Here is a 15,043-nt window from a genome sequence, read left to right on the forward strand (position 1 = left end):
TCCCCTGCAGCTGTTTCTCCCTCACAGCTCCTGGCAAAACCCCCCACACATCATAGGGGCTTTGTATTCAGTCAGGAAATTCACAGTTCACAGATATTTACCGAGCCCCTGCTGTGTGCCAGGCGCTGTTCCCTCCCACGTAGGGGCTGTCACAGCGCAGACAAGAGTCCCCGCCCACGGGGAGCTTACCTTCTGTGTTCACTGTGTTTGAGAAAGTGGAAGGGTGTTGACTGCACCATAACTGTCTGCTTGCTAGTTATTTTTGGATATTTAAGGGGGAGATTTTGAATGGGTTTAAAATTTCCCTCCTCTCCAAAAAACGATTTGACCTAGCAACTCATTTGTTTACTTATCATACTTACAGTTTGAAAATCGTGGTAAAATGTGCATAACATCGAATGTGTCATCGGAACCCTTTGTAAGTGCGTGGTGCGGTGGCATCGAGTGCACTGCCCCGCGACCGTCACCACACCCGCCCCAGACCTTCCCGGCTGCCCGGACTGGAACCAGGGGTCCGCCGAGCGCTCACTCACTGACTCCCCATCCCCCGCCTCTGGTGGCCACCGCTCTCATTCCTGTCGCTGTGAACTTACTTGCCTGTGCTCGTACTTCGTATAAGTGGGATCATGCAGTATTTGTTCCTTTGTGATTGGCTTATTTCATTCAGCACAATGTCCTCAAGGTTTATTCATGTTAGACTGTAAGCCAGAATTCTTCTCCTTTCTGGGCTGAATAATATTCCCTTGTGTGTGTGCAAACCACAGTGTGCCCATCCATGCTTCCATCAGTGCTGGGGGGAGGTCTCCTCCCTGCCTTCTCCTCAGGCCTCCCTCATCCTGGAAGAGCACGGGGTGAGGGGGGCCCTGCTGCCCGCAGGGAGGTGGCCGCTAACACTGGCGTTTCTTCTCTCGGCGTCTGGCAGCTGGTGGTGCGGATCAATGCCATTTACGAGGCTCGGAGAGGGAAGAAGCGGGTGAAGAGGCTGTCCCAGTCCATGGAGAGCAACTCGGGGAAAGGTAGGAGCACCCCCTAGTCCCTCCCGCCCGGGGGGTCTGAGCGCAGGTTCTTCCCCGGCTTGCCCCGCTGGCCCTTTGTAAGTGTCTCCAGGGTCCCCAGGACGGTCCACCAGGCAGGGGCGCAGCGCGGTGGCACGTCCTCGACTCCTCTCTCCCCGTCCCTCCACCCAGTGAGCCCGGGGCAGCCAGCTCTGCCCTCACCATGGGAGCAACCCGCTTGGCTCAGCGTGCGTGCAAGGGGCCAGTATCTTCTGCTGTAATTGGATGTAGGTGCCATCTGATCCAGAGCCAAATTAATTTGGGAATACACTTAGTTAGACATGGCTTGTCCATTCCATTTAAATAAACAAAAAGAAAGCAGCCCTCCTGAACTAGAAATCTTGGTTTTGTGCTACCTTGTATAAAAAGTTCCTGCATTAGAAAAACTCACGTTCACTTCTTTCTTTTCTTTCCTTTTCTTTCCTTCCCTCCCTCCCTCCCTCCCTTGACTAGTGACAGATGAGAACAGCGAGTCCGACAGTGACACGGAGGAGAAGCTGAAAGGTAAGACCAGCTGCTGTGCAGGGCGCGTGCAGGTGACGGGGAGGCTGCAGGCACGGCCCTGACCGCCTCACGTGGGGGACGGGACGGAGCAGCCTTGCACGCGCGTGTCTGCAGGGCGTGAATGTGAACGTCTGAAGGTTTGGGGGGCCCACAGGGTGCTCAGCGGCAGGCCAGTCTCGGCACAAGGAGAACGGGCCTGTTCCACGCCAGAGATCCGGGTGACCACACCTGCAGGGACCCACTCCTCCCCTGTATTTCCGTCACGTCACAGGCGTGGTTCACACCTGAATGACATGCAGCCCTGCTGGCCTGCGCCTCCGGCCCCCCGGGGCTGTGGCCCCGCGTCTGTGAAAACGGCCGTGTGGTCTGGGGAGACTCACTGAAGGTCTCAGGGCCTCTGGTTCCTCTTCTGTCACGTGCCGTCAGTGACACGATGGCTCCCTGTGGACCGCCACGTGGTGACTTGGATCCGACTGCAGTGGGTTTTCTGCAGCTTCTCAGGCCCGGGCAGAAGCCAAGGAAAGCCGTGGGCCAGGCCTGCCGGCGGGGCGGTGACGCACCTCCACCCAGTGGCCCTGCCCCGGGACAACGCGGCCCGATTCCCTCGCACAGAGTGGGGGCCGGCAGACAGCAGGCGGGGGCCCCTGAGTCCGTGAGGTCTCTGCCGGTCGAGTCACGCAGGATGTTTACAAAGGCTCCAGAAGCTGCAGCGTTTGGGTTTTGTCACTCCCCACAGTATGGAGAATGAGGAAGGGGAGGGAGGAGGGGAGTCAGGGTCCCGCCTCACCTGACAGAGGGACGCAGGCGTTGCCCCAGGCCCTGCCCCAAGCCCAGACAGCTGCTCCGGGCGGCGCCGAGGCCTCGGTTCCGAGTGGCTCCTCCCAGAGTTTTGGCGAGGATCCCCAAGAAAGAGTTCATACTAATTTGTTAAATGTGGAGACACTTCTTTAGGGTGGGAAAAGGTGCTTTGAGCTGGGAGCTGCACCACCTGCCTGTCGCAGCCCGTGTGACTGCACCTCAGAGAACAGGTTGCTTCCAGGCCCCTCCCCACCCCTCTCTCTGCCCCCTCTCTGCGGCTCCCCAGCTCACAGCCAGCGCCTGGTCAACGTGAAGTCCCGCCTGAAGCAGGCTCCCAGGTACCCGTCGCTCGACCGGGAGCTTGTGGAGTACCAGGAGAGGCAGCTCTTCGAGTACTTCGTGGTGGTGTCGCTGCACAAGAAGCAGGCCGGGGCCGCCTACGTGCCGGAGGTCACCCAGCAGTTCCCCCTGAAGGTACAACAGGGCGGGCCGGGCCGCTGCGGCCTGCCAGTGTGTCACGGACAGGGACCTGGCCCTGGGCGGGCCTGCCTGGGGCCGCTGGCAGTGCAGGAGAGATGTCACAGCGCCAGCCCAGGTGACTGTGAGGGCATGTTTACTAAAGCTGGGGACGGTGAAACAAGGAAGGGCTCAGCACAGGAGAAGCAACAGGAGAGCCCGGGCTGGGCTGCCTTAGCTCACAGGGAGGTCAGAGAAGAGGGGGCCTGGGGGCCAGGTTCCGGGGGTCAGCCTGGGACGGGCTGCGCTGCCCACTGCTCTCCTCATTGCCAGTCTCAGGGGGACCCTTAGAGTTTAGGAGACGCGTGCCTGTGGGGGAAGAAGTGGGGGATGGGAGTGGCACGGGCTGCTCCCCAGCAGGAAAGCATGCACATGCTGGGCCCTTTGTCTTGAGTTTCTCTCTCTCTCTTGCGGGCAGGCGGGAACCCTGGGGGAGGTCTCAAGGGAGGGTTTCAGCAGACTATTCGTCAGTTCCCCAGGTGCCCTCTTTCAGGGTCTGGGCAGGGGGTCCTTGCAGCTGGTCCTGGTGTCCTTGCCCACCTGGTTTTTCTGCTTCTCTGGGCCTGGAGCTGAAATACAGCCGAGGCCTGGATGTTACCTCCAGGGAGGTCACTGGCCTTCTGTACCTGGCTGTACGTTGCTCGGCCAGTTTGTTCAGCTCTCTGTCTCGGTTCCCCTAGTCCCCTTGCCCTGGCTCACCGGCCTATCTGCAGCGTTCTTGCCAACACTGTGGAGGGACGCATGGATTCAGGGAGGCGTGGGAGTCTGGGGATCACGTGGTGTTTAGAATGTCAATATCGGGTCCCAGTTAGGGTGTGTCAAATGAAGACACTCCTGCTGGAGAATTTGGGAGGTCCCTGGAGGTGAGGTTCGAGGATGCAGAGCATGGTCAAAATTAGGTACTGGACTCCTGTGCTGACCATACCGACCCCCTGGTCCCCCCACCCCCGTCTCCGTATCAACCCAACGTCCATCCTGCTCTGGGGCGTCTTTCCCGTCAAGCAAGCACCCAGCCCTCCCTGAGGAGTGTCGCCTGTGTGTGCATGCCGCACCTCTGTCTGTGCACACAGGCAGCAACCCCGTGCTCTGCCACAGGGCTCGTGGCCGCGTGGGCGGGGCTCCACCATGAATTACATCGGGGCGCCTGCAACGGAGGGGCACTGGGTAGAGAGCCTCAGGTGGCATGGCCAGCCACCTGAAACTTACTCTGAGGCTCGGACAACAGGATGGAAGGGTCTCCACCACACTCTGATTCCTTCCGTTCAGCCAGAATCGGCTGAGGCCCTGTCACACTCCGCCTGTTCTCCACTTGGCCCCAGGGGCTTCGGAAATGAGCAAAGCGTGTGTTCTGCCCTCGAGGAATTCACGCTCTGGCCGGAGGGCACAGAGTAAGCACCCAGAGACTCAGCAGGCGGTGGGTGGCAGGCCCAGGGCTGAGGGGTTCAGAGAGCACCCGGGGTGGGGAGCTCCCGTCTGGGCCCCCCAGGGCCTCCCTTTGCCGTCCCCACCCGTGTCTGCTGCGGCCCAGGTCCAGCTGCCCCTCCCCTCCTCCCCCCGGGCCGGCCTGCCCTCTGTCCTGCCCGGAGTGGCTCCGCACCGCAGTGCAGCCCCGTCCCTGGAGCTTGGGGTGGAAGCTGCAGAGAAGTGAGCTGCACCAGAGGCACCAGCCCTCCAAACTGGCACGTGGTCGCCTTCCTCCAGCTCGCCCCTCGGGGGGCGCTCCAGGGAAACCCCTCTGCCGTGCACAGGCCTGGATTGGGGTGGGGACCGCCCCTGGTGAGGGAGTGCTCACGCTGACTCACGGGACGACTGAGAACCAGGCCGAAGGACCGGCCTGTCGCCCTGTGTCCCGGCCCCTCCCCCGGGACAAGCTCAGTGTTGCACACATGGCAGCGCTCTGTCAGTGTTCCAGGGGCAAAGGTTATCGGTCCCCGCAACCACTGAATGCTAGTTTCCAGCCTGGGGTCTGCGGACTCCCAGGCGTCCCCACTAAAACTTACTTTGGGTGGAGAGCTGCACAGTCGCTGTTGAAAGAGGGACTGTTCAGCAAATACATGAAGAAAAGCCATCTAGGGTCCCGTTCCACCGAGGCTGGCACGTCGCGTTTTGTTGTGTTTTCTTCTGGTCTTTCTGCCTGCTCTGATTCTCCTGCAGAACTGCGATGATGCAGCAGGGGGCAAGGTTCACGGTTTTTGTATGGAAAATAATACCATAATTAGTAAGTAACAATACAAGAATAAACTCTGTGTTTCACGTACTCACAGCTGTACACCTACTTTGCCCCACCCAGTACACTGTATCATTTTTTGTATCATATTTTGTGCTGTTTTATAGACCTCGTTATTTATAAACACATTTAATACAAACTCTAAATCATCACTTTTGAATGACAGAATGCTCCATTATGTGGGTGTGCCCCGACCTAGTTACCCACCTCCCTCTGCTGGAAACGCACCTGGCTGCCAGGTGTCCTCAGGTGTGTCTGCGATGTGACGGTGGTCCCTCCACACGTGGCCTTCGCATGCCAGGCTCTCTCGTGTCTTCGCTTCTGCCCACCCGCTCCGTCAGAAGGACCCTCTCCTCTCCCATTCTCCTTTTCGTTTCTAAGTCTGTCTCGTGAGTTTTATGCCGCACCCCACAGGCACGGTAGTCAAGATGTGTCCTCCATATTTGCGTGCGAGGAGTTGTCGTCGTCGTTCCATGAAACGCCTGACGTCGCGCAGTTCTCTCTCTGTGGCAGCCCATGGGGACTGGGCTTCTCCAGCCACCCGGGGCACTGGCCGTGTTCGTGAGAGGGGTCTGCATGCGCCGCTCCCTGTGTGTGTATAAGAACACGTATGTGCACACGTGGCTTGGTAATTCACACGTTGATGACAGCATGTGTAGGCAGCACATGCGTGTTATCTGGGCGCGGCTGCTCCACATGGTAACTGGCCCGAAAGTTACCATTTACATCGCCAAGTCGCAGCTGGGGAATGCAGGAACCCCTCCCCACCTCTGAGGCCTGCTCTCCGGTTCTCTGGCGCCGTCCCCACTGTGGGGAGATGCCACCGTTCCGTCCTTTTCCCTTCTCTGTAGTCGGGGGTCTTCCTCTCTGTGGCGATTAACTGCCCCCTCTCTGCCAACAAGTACCAGCTGGATTTTGCTTCTCGGCAAAGTTATCCAAATGCAGCCAAACATCACTGCTTTAGCAACAGTCGTTATCAACTTAGTGAATGCAGCAGTCATTATTCAACCTAGCGAATGATCAACTTAAAGACTGTTCCAGGACCAGGTGGAATCTCCTGGGTCGTGGATAGAAGAGGGAATGATTATATAGAAAAGAAACAGTGACCGTTGTTCTGAAAATGGAAAACTAAAGGACAGTTAATGACCGGCTTTAAGTCCGTGGTGTAGAAGCTGTTTGGTTCATTGGCAGCTGCCGCAGCCATTAACAGCGGCGGCGGCGGCAGTCACGCTGATCCAGCCGGCAGGGAATCGTGCTAGAGGCGGGTCCAAAGCTGAAAGCCGTCAGCCCAGAACTCGGTTCCTTTGGGGGCTGTCGGCAGCGACCCCTCTCTGACCCTCGGCGGCCTCTGTGGAGCGGGCAGAAGGACTGCCTGCCTGCAGACCTCAGCAACTGACCGGTTGGAAGTGGAGGTCAGTGGGGACCTCGAGAAACCAAGTGAGAAATCCATGGGAATACTATAGAGAGAATTTAGATCGTAGATTAAAACTTCCTAACTTCAGAAATTCAGACTACACTCATTTCAAACACCTGGTATTTCAAACCACTGAAGGTAGCTTTAGCCTAATTTATTTTCTAACTGTTTACAAAGGAAATTTAATAAGGAGACACCTATCGACAACAGCAAAATCACGGAAGCCAACCACTCTTCCTGGCATTTCAAAAGCACCAGTTCGGCCCTGGCCAGTGCAGCTCAGCTGGTCGGAGCGTCGTCCTGTAACCGAAAGGTTGAGGTTAGACCCCTGGTCGGGTCACAGGCACGTGCCACCCACGGTCCGGACACGCAGGACCCCGGTCCAGACACGTGTGACCCTGGTCAGGACACGCAGGACCCCGGTCCGGACACGCAGGACCCCGGTCCAGACACGTGTGACCCTGGTCAGGACACGCAGGACCCCGGTCCGGACACACAGGACCCCGGTCCGGGTGCAACGGGAGGCGACCAGTCAGTGCTTCTCTCTGGCATCGTTTTATCTCTCTTCTCCCCTCCTCTCTCTCTAAAAGCAATGAGAAAAATATATATCCTCAGGTGAGGTTAAAAATAAATAAGTGTACCAGTTTACGAGCAAACTGTGCTAATCGTAAGTCATTCTTACTTGTTTCTCAAAATTATTCCCAGAATAGCTTTTTAAAATCTTAGCACTAGAACACACAACATAAAACCCGTCCTTCCAGCATCTCCAGGCGTGCAGTTCGGCGGTGTCAGCCCGAGCCCGGGGCTGTGCCGCAGGCCCCACCGGGCGGGACGGGCCCCCCCCCCATGCGGGACGGGCCCCGCCATGCGGGAGCACAGGCTGCCGGGCGGGAGCACAGGTGCCTGTGCGCACACGACGAAAGCAAACTCGTGGCTCTGAGTACAGCCTCTTCAGTCAGACCTCGTTTGTTCTGTTTTTAGATGAGATGATACCCCCTTTGCTGTCAGATAAATCAGAGACAGGCAGATGAGAGGCTGAGACCGAATTTACTCCTTGCCCCCGTTCCATACCAGTTGCGTGACGGTGAATGGACAGTATCTCAGGGCTGCTTAACCCCGTGTCTCTAACGGGAGGGCGTCAGGCTGGAGGGTGTCTGGTTCCCTGCTGGCTCTGGCACGCACGCACGCACGCTCTGCAGTGAGGGGAATTGCACAGCACCATGTACTGTAACTGGCTGCGTTCACAAAGAAGTGCACAGCTGCTTTGTGGGAGGGCGGCTTTGCCCGGGCCCCGGGCTTTGAAGACGGGATTTGAGGCTCAGCCTCGCAGATTCTCGAGCCTCCTGTTTGGAGAGCGTTGCTGTGATGGTCTTTCCTTATCAGTTAAAAGGGTTAGATTCCAGAATGCCAGGCATGGAAAACATTTCTCTGAAGCACACCTTTTTTCTTCTGACTTCCCCCAGAAGACTGTGGTTAGAACTGCCCTGGTGGGCGGGGGGCGGGGGGGGGCGGGGGGGGAAGCCTCAGCAGACTGAGCCAGGAGGGGTCTGGGTGGTGGTCACAGCGGGGGTGAGGGCGGGGGAAGGTGGGAGATGGAGTCTCGCCCCACCTCTGCCTCGCTCTCCCATGCTGGGATTTATCCTCCAACCTTCTCGCCCTTCTCCCGGCAGCTGGAAAGGTCTTTCAAGTTCGTGAGAGAGGCTGAGGACCAGCTGAAGGCTATCCCCCAGTTCTGTTTCCCCGACGCCAAGGACTGGACTCCCGTCGAGCAGTTCGCCAGGTGCGTGCCGGCCTCTCCCCTGCGCACCCACAGAGACCAGGGCGAGGGCGAGAGACGGGGCGTAGATGGCAGACCCCGTAAGTCAGGCCTCCCCCCCAGGGTCCTGGTGGGCCTGGGCCTGGGCCTGGAGGTGTCCCTCCCCAGTGTTGTGCAAAGTTTCCCGAAGACGAGAGTGGCCTTGCGGAGTACGCAGATTCCCAGGCCCACCGCTCAATCTGGGCCTTTGTGTGCTGCACACACCTTGCGAAGGGCAGTGAGCTCATTCTTAGTCGGGGAGAAGTTAGGGAAACCTTGCCCATTCCCCATTCTTGCCCAGATGTGCTGAAACACTTCTTCAGGAGCTCATGCAGCTGTCACCTAGATTGCGCTAAGTTCACATTTCTGCTTTAGCCCGCGTGGTTAGACACGGCATTTTTACTGTCAGGTGTTCGGCAGTTGACCAAACTCAGCAGGGTGCATGTCCTAAACGTGGGAGGGATGCCATGCTCCTCAAAGTCGGCCCAGCGGTCTCTGAAGACAGCCCAGCCTTGGGGCGGCTCTGGACAGACAACGCCCTGGGGGCGCCGCACCAGGCGCAGTTGGGGGGAGCCACTGACCCGTCCCACTTGTCCACTGCCCCCCCGCTGCGTGGCACCCCTCGGTCAGTGGATGCCGCCCCACCTTCACGCTCACTGAGGGCAGTAGCCACAGTCGATGTATAAGCAAATGACTGTGTTTTGTCCTGGGAAGACTCAGGTGAAAGAATCGTATGAGAGCTCAGCGTGAAAAACAACCTCATTTCCTCTCAGGACACAGGAGCACCCTAGACCTCTCAGTCCCTGCCAGACACTCCAAAGCCAGAGGGAGCCAGAGTCCCCGCCCAGAGACGGAGGGCAGGGGTGGGGGAGCAGCCCTTTGGGACAGCCAGACTCCTCAGAATGTTCTGGTTGCTCACCACGATGTGCCTTTGTTTTGCTTTGCTTTGTCACATGCTTCTGTTTTCCCCATCACAGTGAAACGTTCTCATTTGTCCTCACGGGAGAAGACGGGGCCAGGCGGTTTGGCTACTGCCGGAGACTGCTGGTCAGTACGCGTGCTTCTCAGCCGGCCGTGCGGCGCCCACGCGGGCTGCCCGGGGTTCCGCCGTGGGCCCCTGGAGAAGGGACCCGTGTGGCAGGTTAACCAGGGTCCTTGGGACCACGCAGTGAGGTTGGGGGTTCGCCTGGGTCACACTGACAGACGGGAACGATGTCTCTGTGTCCTTGGGAAAGAAACTGCTCTCTCCAGCGTTTCCCCACCAGAGACCTTCTCTTAAACCAAATGTCCCTCCTAAGCACACGTGCTGAGCAGACCTCGGCGCGGACATCCCTGACGGTGGCCGAGGGCAGGGGAAGGCTGGTTTTGCCGCTCATACGACTCAAACACTCCGGTGGTGGGTCTCCTTCGGAGCAGCCACCTTTGAGGGCCAGCACCCGGTCCCAGGCCCTGACCGTGCCGGAGCACTTGACAGCGTGTCTTTTGAGGCCCGTCCTTTTGAAAATCTTCAGTAACGACAAATAAGTTTCTACTAAGTATGATTTTAGTCTTAGAAGTGGGCTAATATAATTTAGAGTTAAGAATAAAATATGGCACATAGGAGTTGTTCAATAAATATTTGTTGGATTAATTAGCCAATAAAAATGTGGATAATACTTGAGAAAGTTAAGTAGGATCATAATTTCTGTTGATAAAATTAATTTGAAGTATTGAAATTGATTTTCTTTTTGGTTTGAAAATTGGCTTATAAGTCAGTTTCCAGAAGGGACTCTCAGAAATGTCTCTCCTTGGGAATTAGTGGTATGGTATGTACACAGTGCCAAGGTAACTCCTTAAAAAGGAGCCACAGTGACTTGGGTAAGCAAATTATGCCTTTTACTTACGGCTCCCTAGGTCACATTGAGCACCCACTGTGTGTACGACACCCTTGATTTGGTCCCTTCTGCAAGGTAAAAAGATACCTACTATGTGACCAGAAGTGCTTCCTACCTACTGTAGAGTAGGGGGTATTGATAACTCCTTGCCTCACCGGGGTGCCCCACGGTGTGTGGTGCAGGAAAACATCTGGTGCACTGTGGGCTTTCAGAGACGCTTGGGTTCTTTCCCTGAGACCCGCGGCACTCAGGATTTCCTGTGTTTCTCTCCAAAACAGCCTGGAGGCAAAGGGAAGCGTCTCCCCGAAGTGTACTGCATCGTGAGCCGCCTGGGATGCTTCAGCCTCTTTTCAAAGGTGAGGGTTTGGGCCTCGGAGGAAGGAGGCAGGGCCCAGGAGGACTCGGGAAACTCCCCAGCTTCCAAGGAATTGTTTTTTGTTTTGTTTTAGATTTTATTTATTTATTTATTTATTTATTTATTTATTTATTTATTTTTAGAGAGGGGAGGGAGAAAGAGAGAGAGAGAAACATCAATGTTCAGTTGCTGGGGGCCATGGCCTGCAACCCAGGCATGTGCCCTGATTGGGAATCGGACCTGTGATGCTTTGGTTCGCAGCCTGCACTCAGTCCACTGAGCCACACCAGCCAGGGCACCGAGGAGTTTTTTATCCTCTGATTCTGCCCTGCCTTGCTTCCCATGTCCTCCTCCTCCTCCCCTCGTGGCCGCCTCTGTTCTCTCAGCATGGGGACAGGAAATGACAGATGAAGGAAACTGGGGAGGGGGGAGTCAAAGTAACCGTAGGTGAGGTTGGGACAGGCAGAGGACTTCCAGGATATCCCAGAGGTTTTACTTTTCTTCTAAGAAGAAGAAAGTCTTTTGTCATGTTAGCTTTTGCTGGACAAAAAACCACTGAGATGGAGGGATGGGTGGTGGGATTGGATGGATATGTATCTGTGTATACGCGTGTTGTATATATCTGTGTATGTATCTGTGTTGCACGTGTGTGAGATTTAGTACCGTAAAAGTGCTCTACGTCTGTTGAAATCTTCATATAATTTAGTCTTTGTGGGAAAACAAGCCGATCCATCAAGACACAGGAACTGCCGTATTGAGTTGGCCCATGCACCCCAGCGTTTTGGATTGTGTAGGAAATCATTATTGTGCTACATGACACTGATCTCAAAAATAAGATACAATCCAACATTTGTTTCCCATCCCACCCAGACACAAGAATCTGAAACACGAACTTACTTAAAACCCTTCTCGAGCATCTACTTCAGTCTGAGCTTTCCTTCGGGGGGTCGAAGCCCTGCATCCACTGCCCCAGATGCAAGGCAGCTCTTCCTAACGGCATTCCCAGACCGCGGTCCACCCCCGCCCACCCCCACCGGCACTCAGAGGAAGCCTGAACTAGACTGGCACCGTGCGACATCCTGCCAGGCTAGAACTTATACTTTGGGGCCGGCCTGTTTGAGATCACTGGTAGTGTCGGTGGGATCCGGCGTGATCTGGCCTGGTCCCGCCCCCTCTCCTCTGGTGGCCGTCCTGCTGCTCTGAGGCCGGTCCCTGATGGGTTCCAGCACAGGTGTGCACTGCTGCTCATGCGAGTCTCACGTAGGCAGGGTCCAAGGTGGAGATAAGGCTGCAGGTCACGGCCTTTGTTGCCATGAGAATGCTCGGGGAGGCTGGAAGGAAGCCAGCTCATGCGGGTGGGCCCGGCTCCAGGGGCCGCCTGGGAACCCGCAGGGGCCTCGGCGCGACGTCCTGTGCGGGCACGCGGGGCTCGTGGACGTGCCGGCCCTGGGATCTCTCTCAGCTTTGTGGCCGGGGGCATCGCAGGCGTGTCCTGTCGGGACGTGCCAAAGACCACACAGCAGACACTCTGGACAGAACCAGAAACAGGGTTTTGGCAAAGTGATTCCTAGAACTCAGGCGGCTTCCAGGTCAGAGGCAGGGATGACCGAAAGGGCAGACAGCCCCTTGGTGCAGAAGGGAGTCGCACGCAGGAAGCACCGCTCTCAGTCTTGGAAGAGAGGTGCCCCATTAAAGGTTGCCACAGGGACGCCGTGTGGCAAACCGCCGTGGCTGAGAGCAAGAGCCATCTGTTCTGCAGACGTGCCGGTCAGCTGGGGCGTGGCTCCCCTGACCTCCCCAGGCTCACTAGTGAGCAGGAGTAGCTGCGGGCTGAGGTCCGGGCTGGCTGCTCCCTGTGCAGGGCTGCACGTCCAGGTCTGGGCCACGTGTCTGTCCCCTGCCCTGTCGGCGGGCCCCGCTCCCAGCTGTGGCTGCGGCTGCGGCGGGGGCATAGGAGGGCAGGCAGAAACACGAAGGCCGGCCTCCGGAGGCCTGGGCCTGGCGCTGGCACCCCCATCCTCCCGGCCCGTGCTCCTCCACACTTTTCATTATCATTCCCTACGTGTCCTTTTAGATGTTCTTTCCCTGAATGGCTCCCCTCCCTATAAAATTCTTTCAAATTTGTGTCGTATTATTCCCTTTCTATAGTGCTAAGATGTAAGTAACATAAAACTTATACTCTGACCATTTCGAAGTGCACAGTTGAAGGACATTAAGCTCATTCACGCTGTTCTGCAGTCACCACCCCCACCCGCCTCCAGAACTTCATCCCCTGAGACTGATGCTCTGTGCCCACCGAACTCTCTCCACTCCCACCCGCACCCACAGGCCCGGCAGCCACCACGCTGCTTTCTGTCCCTGGGCGTCTGACTACTCCAGCATCTCCCGCCAGCGGGACTTTACAGTCTCCATCCTTTCGTGACTGGCTTATTTCACTTAGCATGTGTCCTCAGCTTCATCCCTGTTAGACGGAACATGAGTGAAAATTCCTTAACTCGTTTTTTAAGATCGTATTTATCTATTTTTAGAGAGAGGGGAAGTGAAGGAGAAAGAGAGGGAGAGAAACATCACCTGGGGAGCTGGCCCACAACCCAGCAGGTGCCCCGACTGGGAATTGAACCAGCGACCCTTTGGTTCACAGGCCGGCACTCAGTCCACTGAGCCACACCAGCCAGGGCAAATGTCTTAACTGTTTAAGTCTGAATAATGCTCCGCAGTATGTGTGCACCGCATTTTGTTTATCCGTGTATCAGCTGGCGGACGTTTGGGTGGTTTCCACCCTTTAGCTGCCACAAATTGTGCTGCTGTGACCCAGAGTGGACACGAGTGTCTGAGCCTCTGCTTTCAGCTCTTTCGGGTTTGCGCCCAGGGGTGGAATCGCTGCATCATATGAGAATTCTGTGTTTAGTGTTTTAGGGAACTGCCATGCCATGTGTTCAACTTTAATAATACATTTTACTTAACCCAGCATTTCCAAGACAGTATCATTTTATCACGTAATCAATATGAAAAGTCATTGATATTTTACATTCTTAATTTTGTGTTCTGAAATCCACTGAGTATTTTATACTTGGAACACATCTCAAATCAGACTAGCCGTATTTCAAGGATTTAATAGGTACGTGTAATATTATTATAAACGGCGTTTTTCTTTTTTATTTCCAGTTTTATTAAGGCATAGTTGAAGTGATGCCTTTTAATTTTGTTGAATTAATTGGGGTGACATTGGTTAATAGAATCATATAGGTTTCAGGTGTGCAGTTCTATAACACATCATCTGTATGTCATGTGTTCAAAACCCCAAGTTGAGTCTCCTCCCATCACTTTTATCCCTCCTTTACCCTCTGCTACCGCCCTCTGACCCCCATAAATGGCATTTTTATTTAAGCTCTTTGATTTACAACTAGATTGTGGAGCATCTTGCATTTGGATTTTTTGGTAACAGTTTTATTGTGCTATAACTGATTATATTATATAATTTACCGATTTAAAACATACAGTTCCGTGGCTTTTAGCATATTTGTATGTTGCTCCCACCGAGAATGCCCGGTAACTCACATGGCCAAACCCAGAGTCAGGGGAGGCAAGGAAGGACACTTCACCCCTTTAGTGGGAGGGCCACACAGCCCATGGCAGAGGGAGCGACCACAGAGGGGAGGGAGGAGGGTCAATAACACAGGGTGAGGAGGGCGTCCCCGCAATCGTCCAGCCTCCAGGGCGGGCCCCCTGCACCAGAACCAGAGCCCCGGCGTGGCGCCCTGCCTGCAGGGCGGCTGAGCTGCTCTTCTGCCCTCGCAGATCTTGGACGAGGTGGAGAAGCGCCGACGCATCTCCCCCGCGCTGGTGCAGCCCCTCATGAGGAGCGTCATGGAGGCCCCGTTCCCAGCCCTGGGCAAAACGATCGTCGTCAAGAACTTCCTGCCCGGAACAGGAACAGAGGTGAGCGGTCAGGTTCCGTCCCCGTCCTGGGGCAGCCAGCCAGGGCCCAGCGGTCTGAGGGGCCAGCTTCTGGTGGATGGCCACCTCCGGTGGTGCCCTCCTGCTCCGCAGCTGTCATAACCCACCCCCCCGAAGCCCAGTCCCTCCAGCCCAGGGATCCAGCCCCGAGAGCAGCCCCCAGAACAACGCCTCGGCCACACGCGTGTTTCCTCGCGTGATGTTGGCCTCGAAGGTCAGGGACCTGCACTGAGCGCCCTTGGCTTCTCACAGCAGCCCACTGCATCCATGAATCGTGCACGAACCTACTTATGGTTTTGGTCTGCATCACCTCTGTCACTGTATCACGTGAAGCAGATTATTTTCAGGGGAAGCGTGCTCGGGCACTTGGTATTCACCCCGGGCTTCGAAGCGTGCCCCTGTCCCCGGCGGGGCTGACGCTTGGTGCCAGAGCTGGTCTGCATCCTCCCTGTTCTGCGTGTGTGGCTCTGGGGACCTCGGAAGGCACATCCCTCGCAGACTTGGGTCTCCGGCTCCAAAGGCCCTGGAAAAGCAGGTTGCCTGCGGAG

General features: G+C 56.2%; 1 protein-coding gene across 6 annotated transcripts in view; it reads left to right on the top strand.

Annotated features, from left to right (window-relative positions):
- Nucleotides 1–15,043, top strand: part of DENND2A (DENN domain containing 2A) — an 88,367-nt gene that overhangs the window by 51,951 nt on the left and 21,373 nt on the right. For 4 of the 6 annotated variants that reach the window (XM_045855636.1, XM_045855638.1, XM_045855640.1 and 1 more), the window contains 7 exons: nt 923–1,016; nt 1,509–1,559; nt 2,644–2,831; nt 8,185–8,294; nt 9,287–9,356; nt 10,462–10,539; nt 14,337–14,477. In XM_045855636.1, coding sequence (XP_045711592.1) covers nt 923–1,016; nt 1,509–1,559; nt 2,644–2,831; nt 8,185–8,294; nt 9,287–9,356; nt 10,462–10,539; nt 14,337–14,477 — 732 coding nt within the window. The remainder of the gene's footprint in view (nt 1–922; nt 1,017–1,508; nt 1,560–2,643; nt 2,832–8,184; nt 8,295–9,286; nt 9,357–10,461; nt 10,540–14,336; nt 14,478–15,043) is intronic. The other 2 variants (XM_045855639.1, XM_045855642.1) reach the window with 1 other exon arrangement.

This window comes from Phyllostomus hastatus, unplaced genomic scaffold (assembly GCF_019186645.2).
Source record: "Phyllostomus hastatus isolate PE091 unplaced genomic scaffold, TTU_PhHast_1.1 phas_scaffold_114, whole genome shotgun sequence".
In the NCBI taxonomy this organism is placed as follows: domain Eukaryota; kingdom Metazoa; phylum Chordata; class Mammalia; order Chiroptera; family Phyllostomidae; genus Phyllostomus; species Phyllostomus hastatus.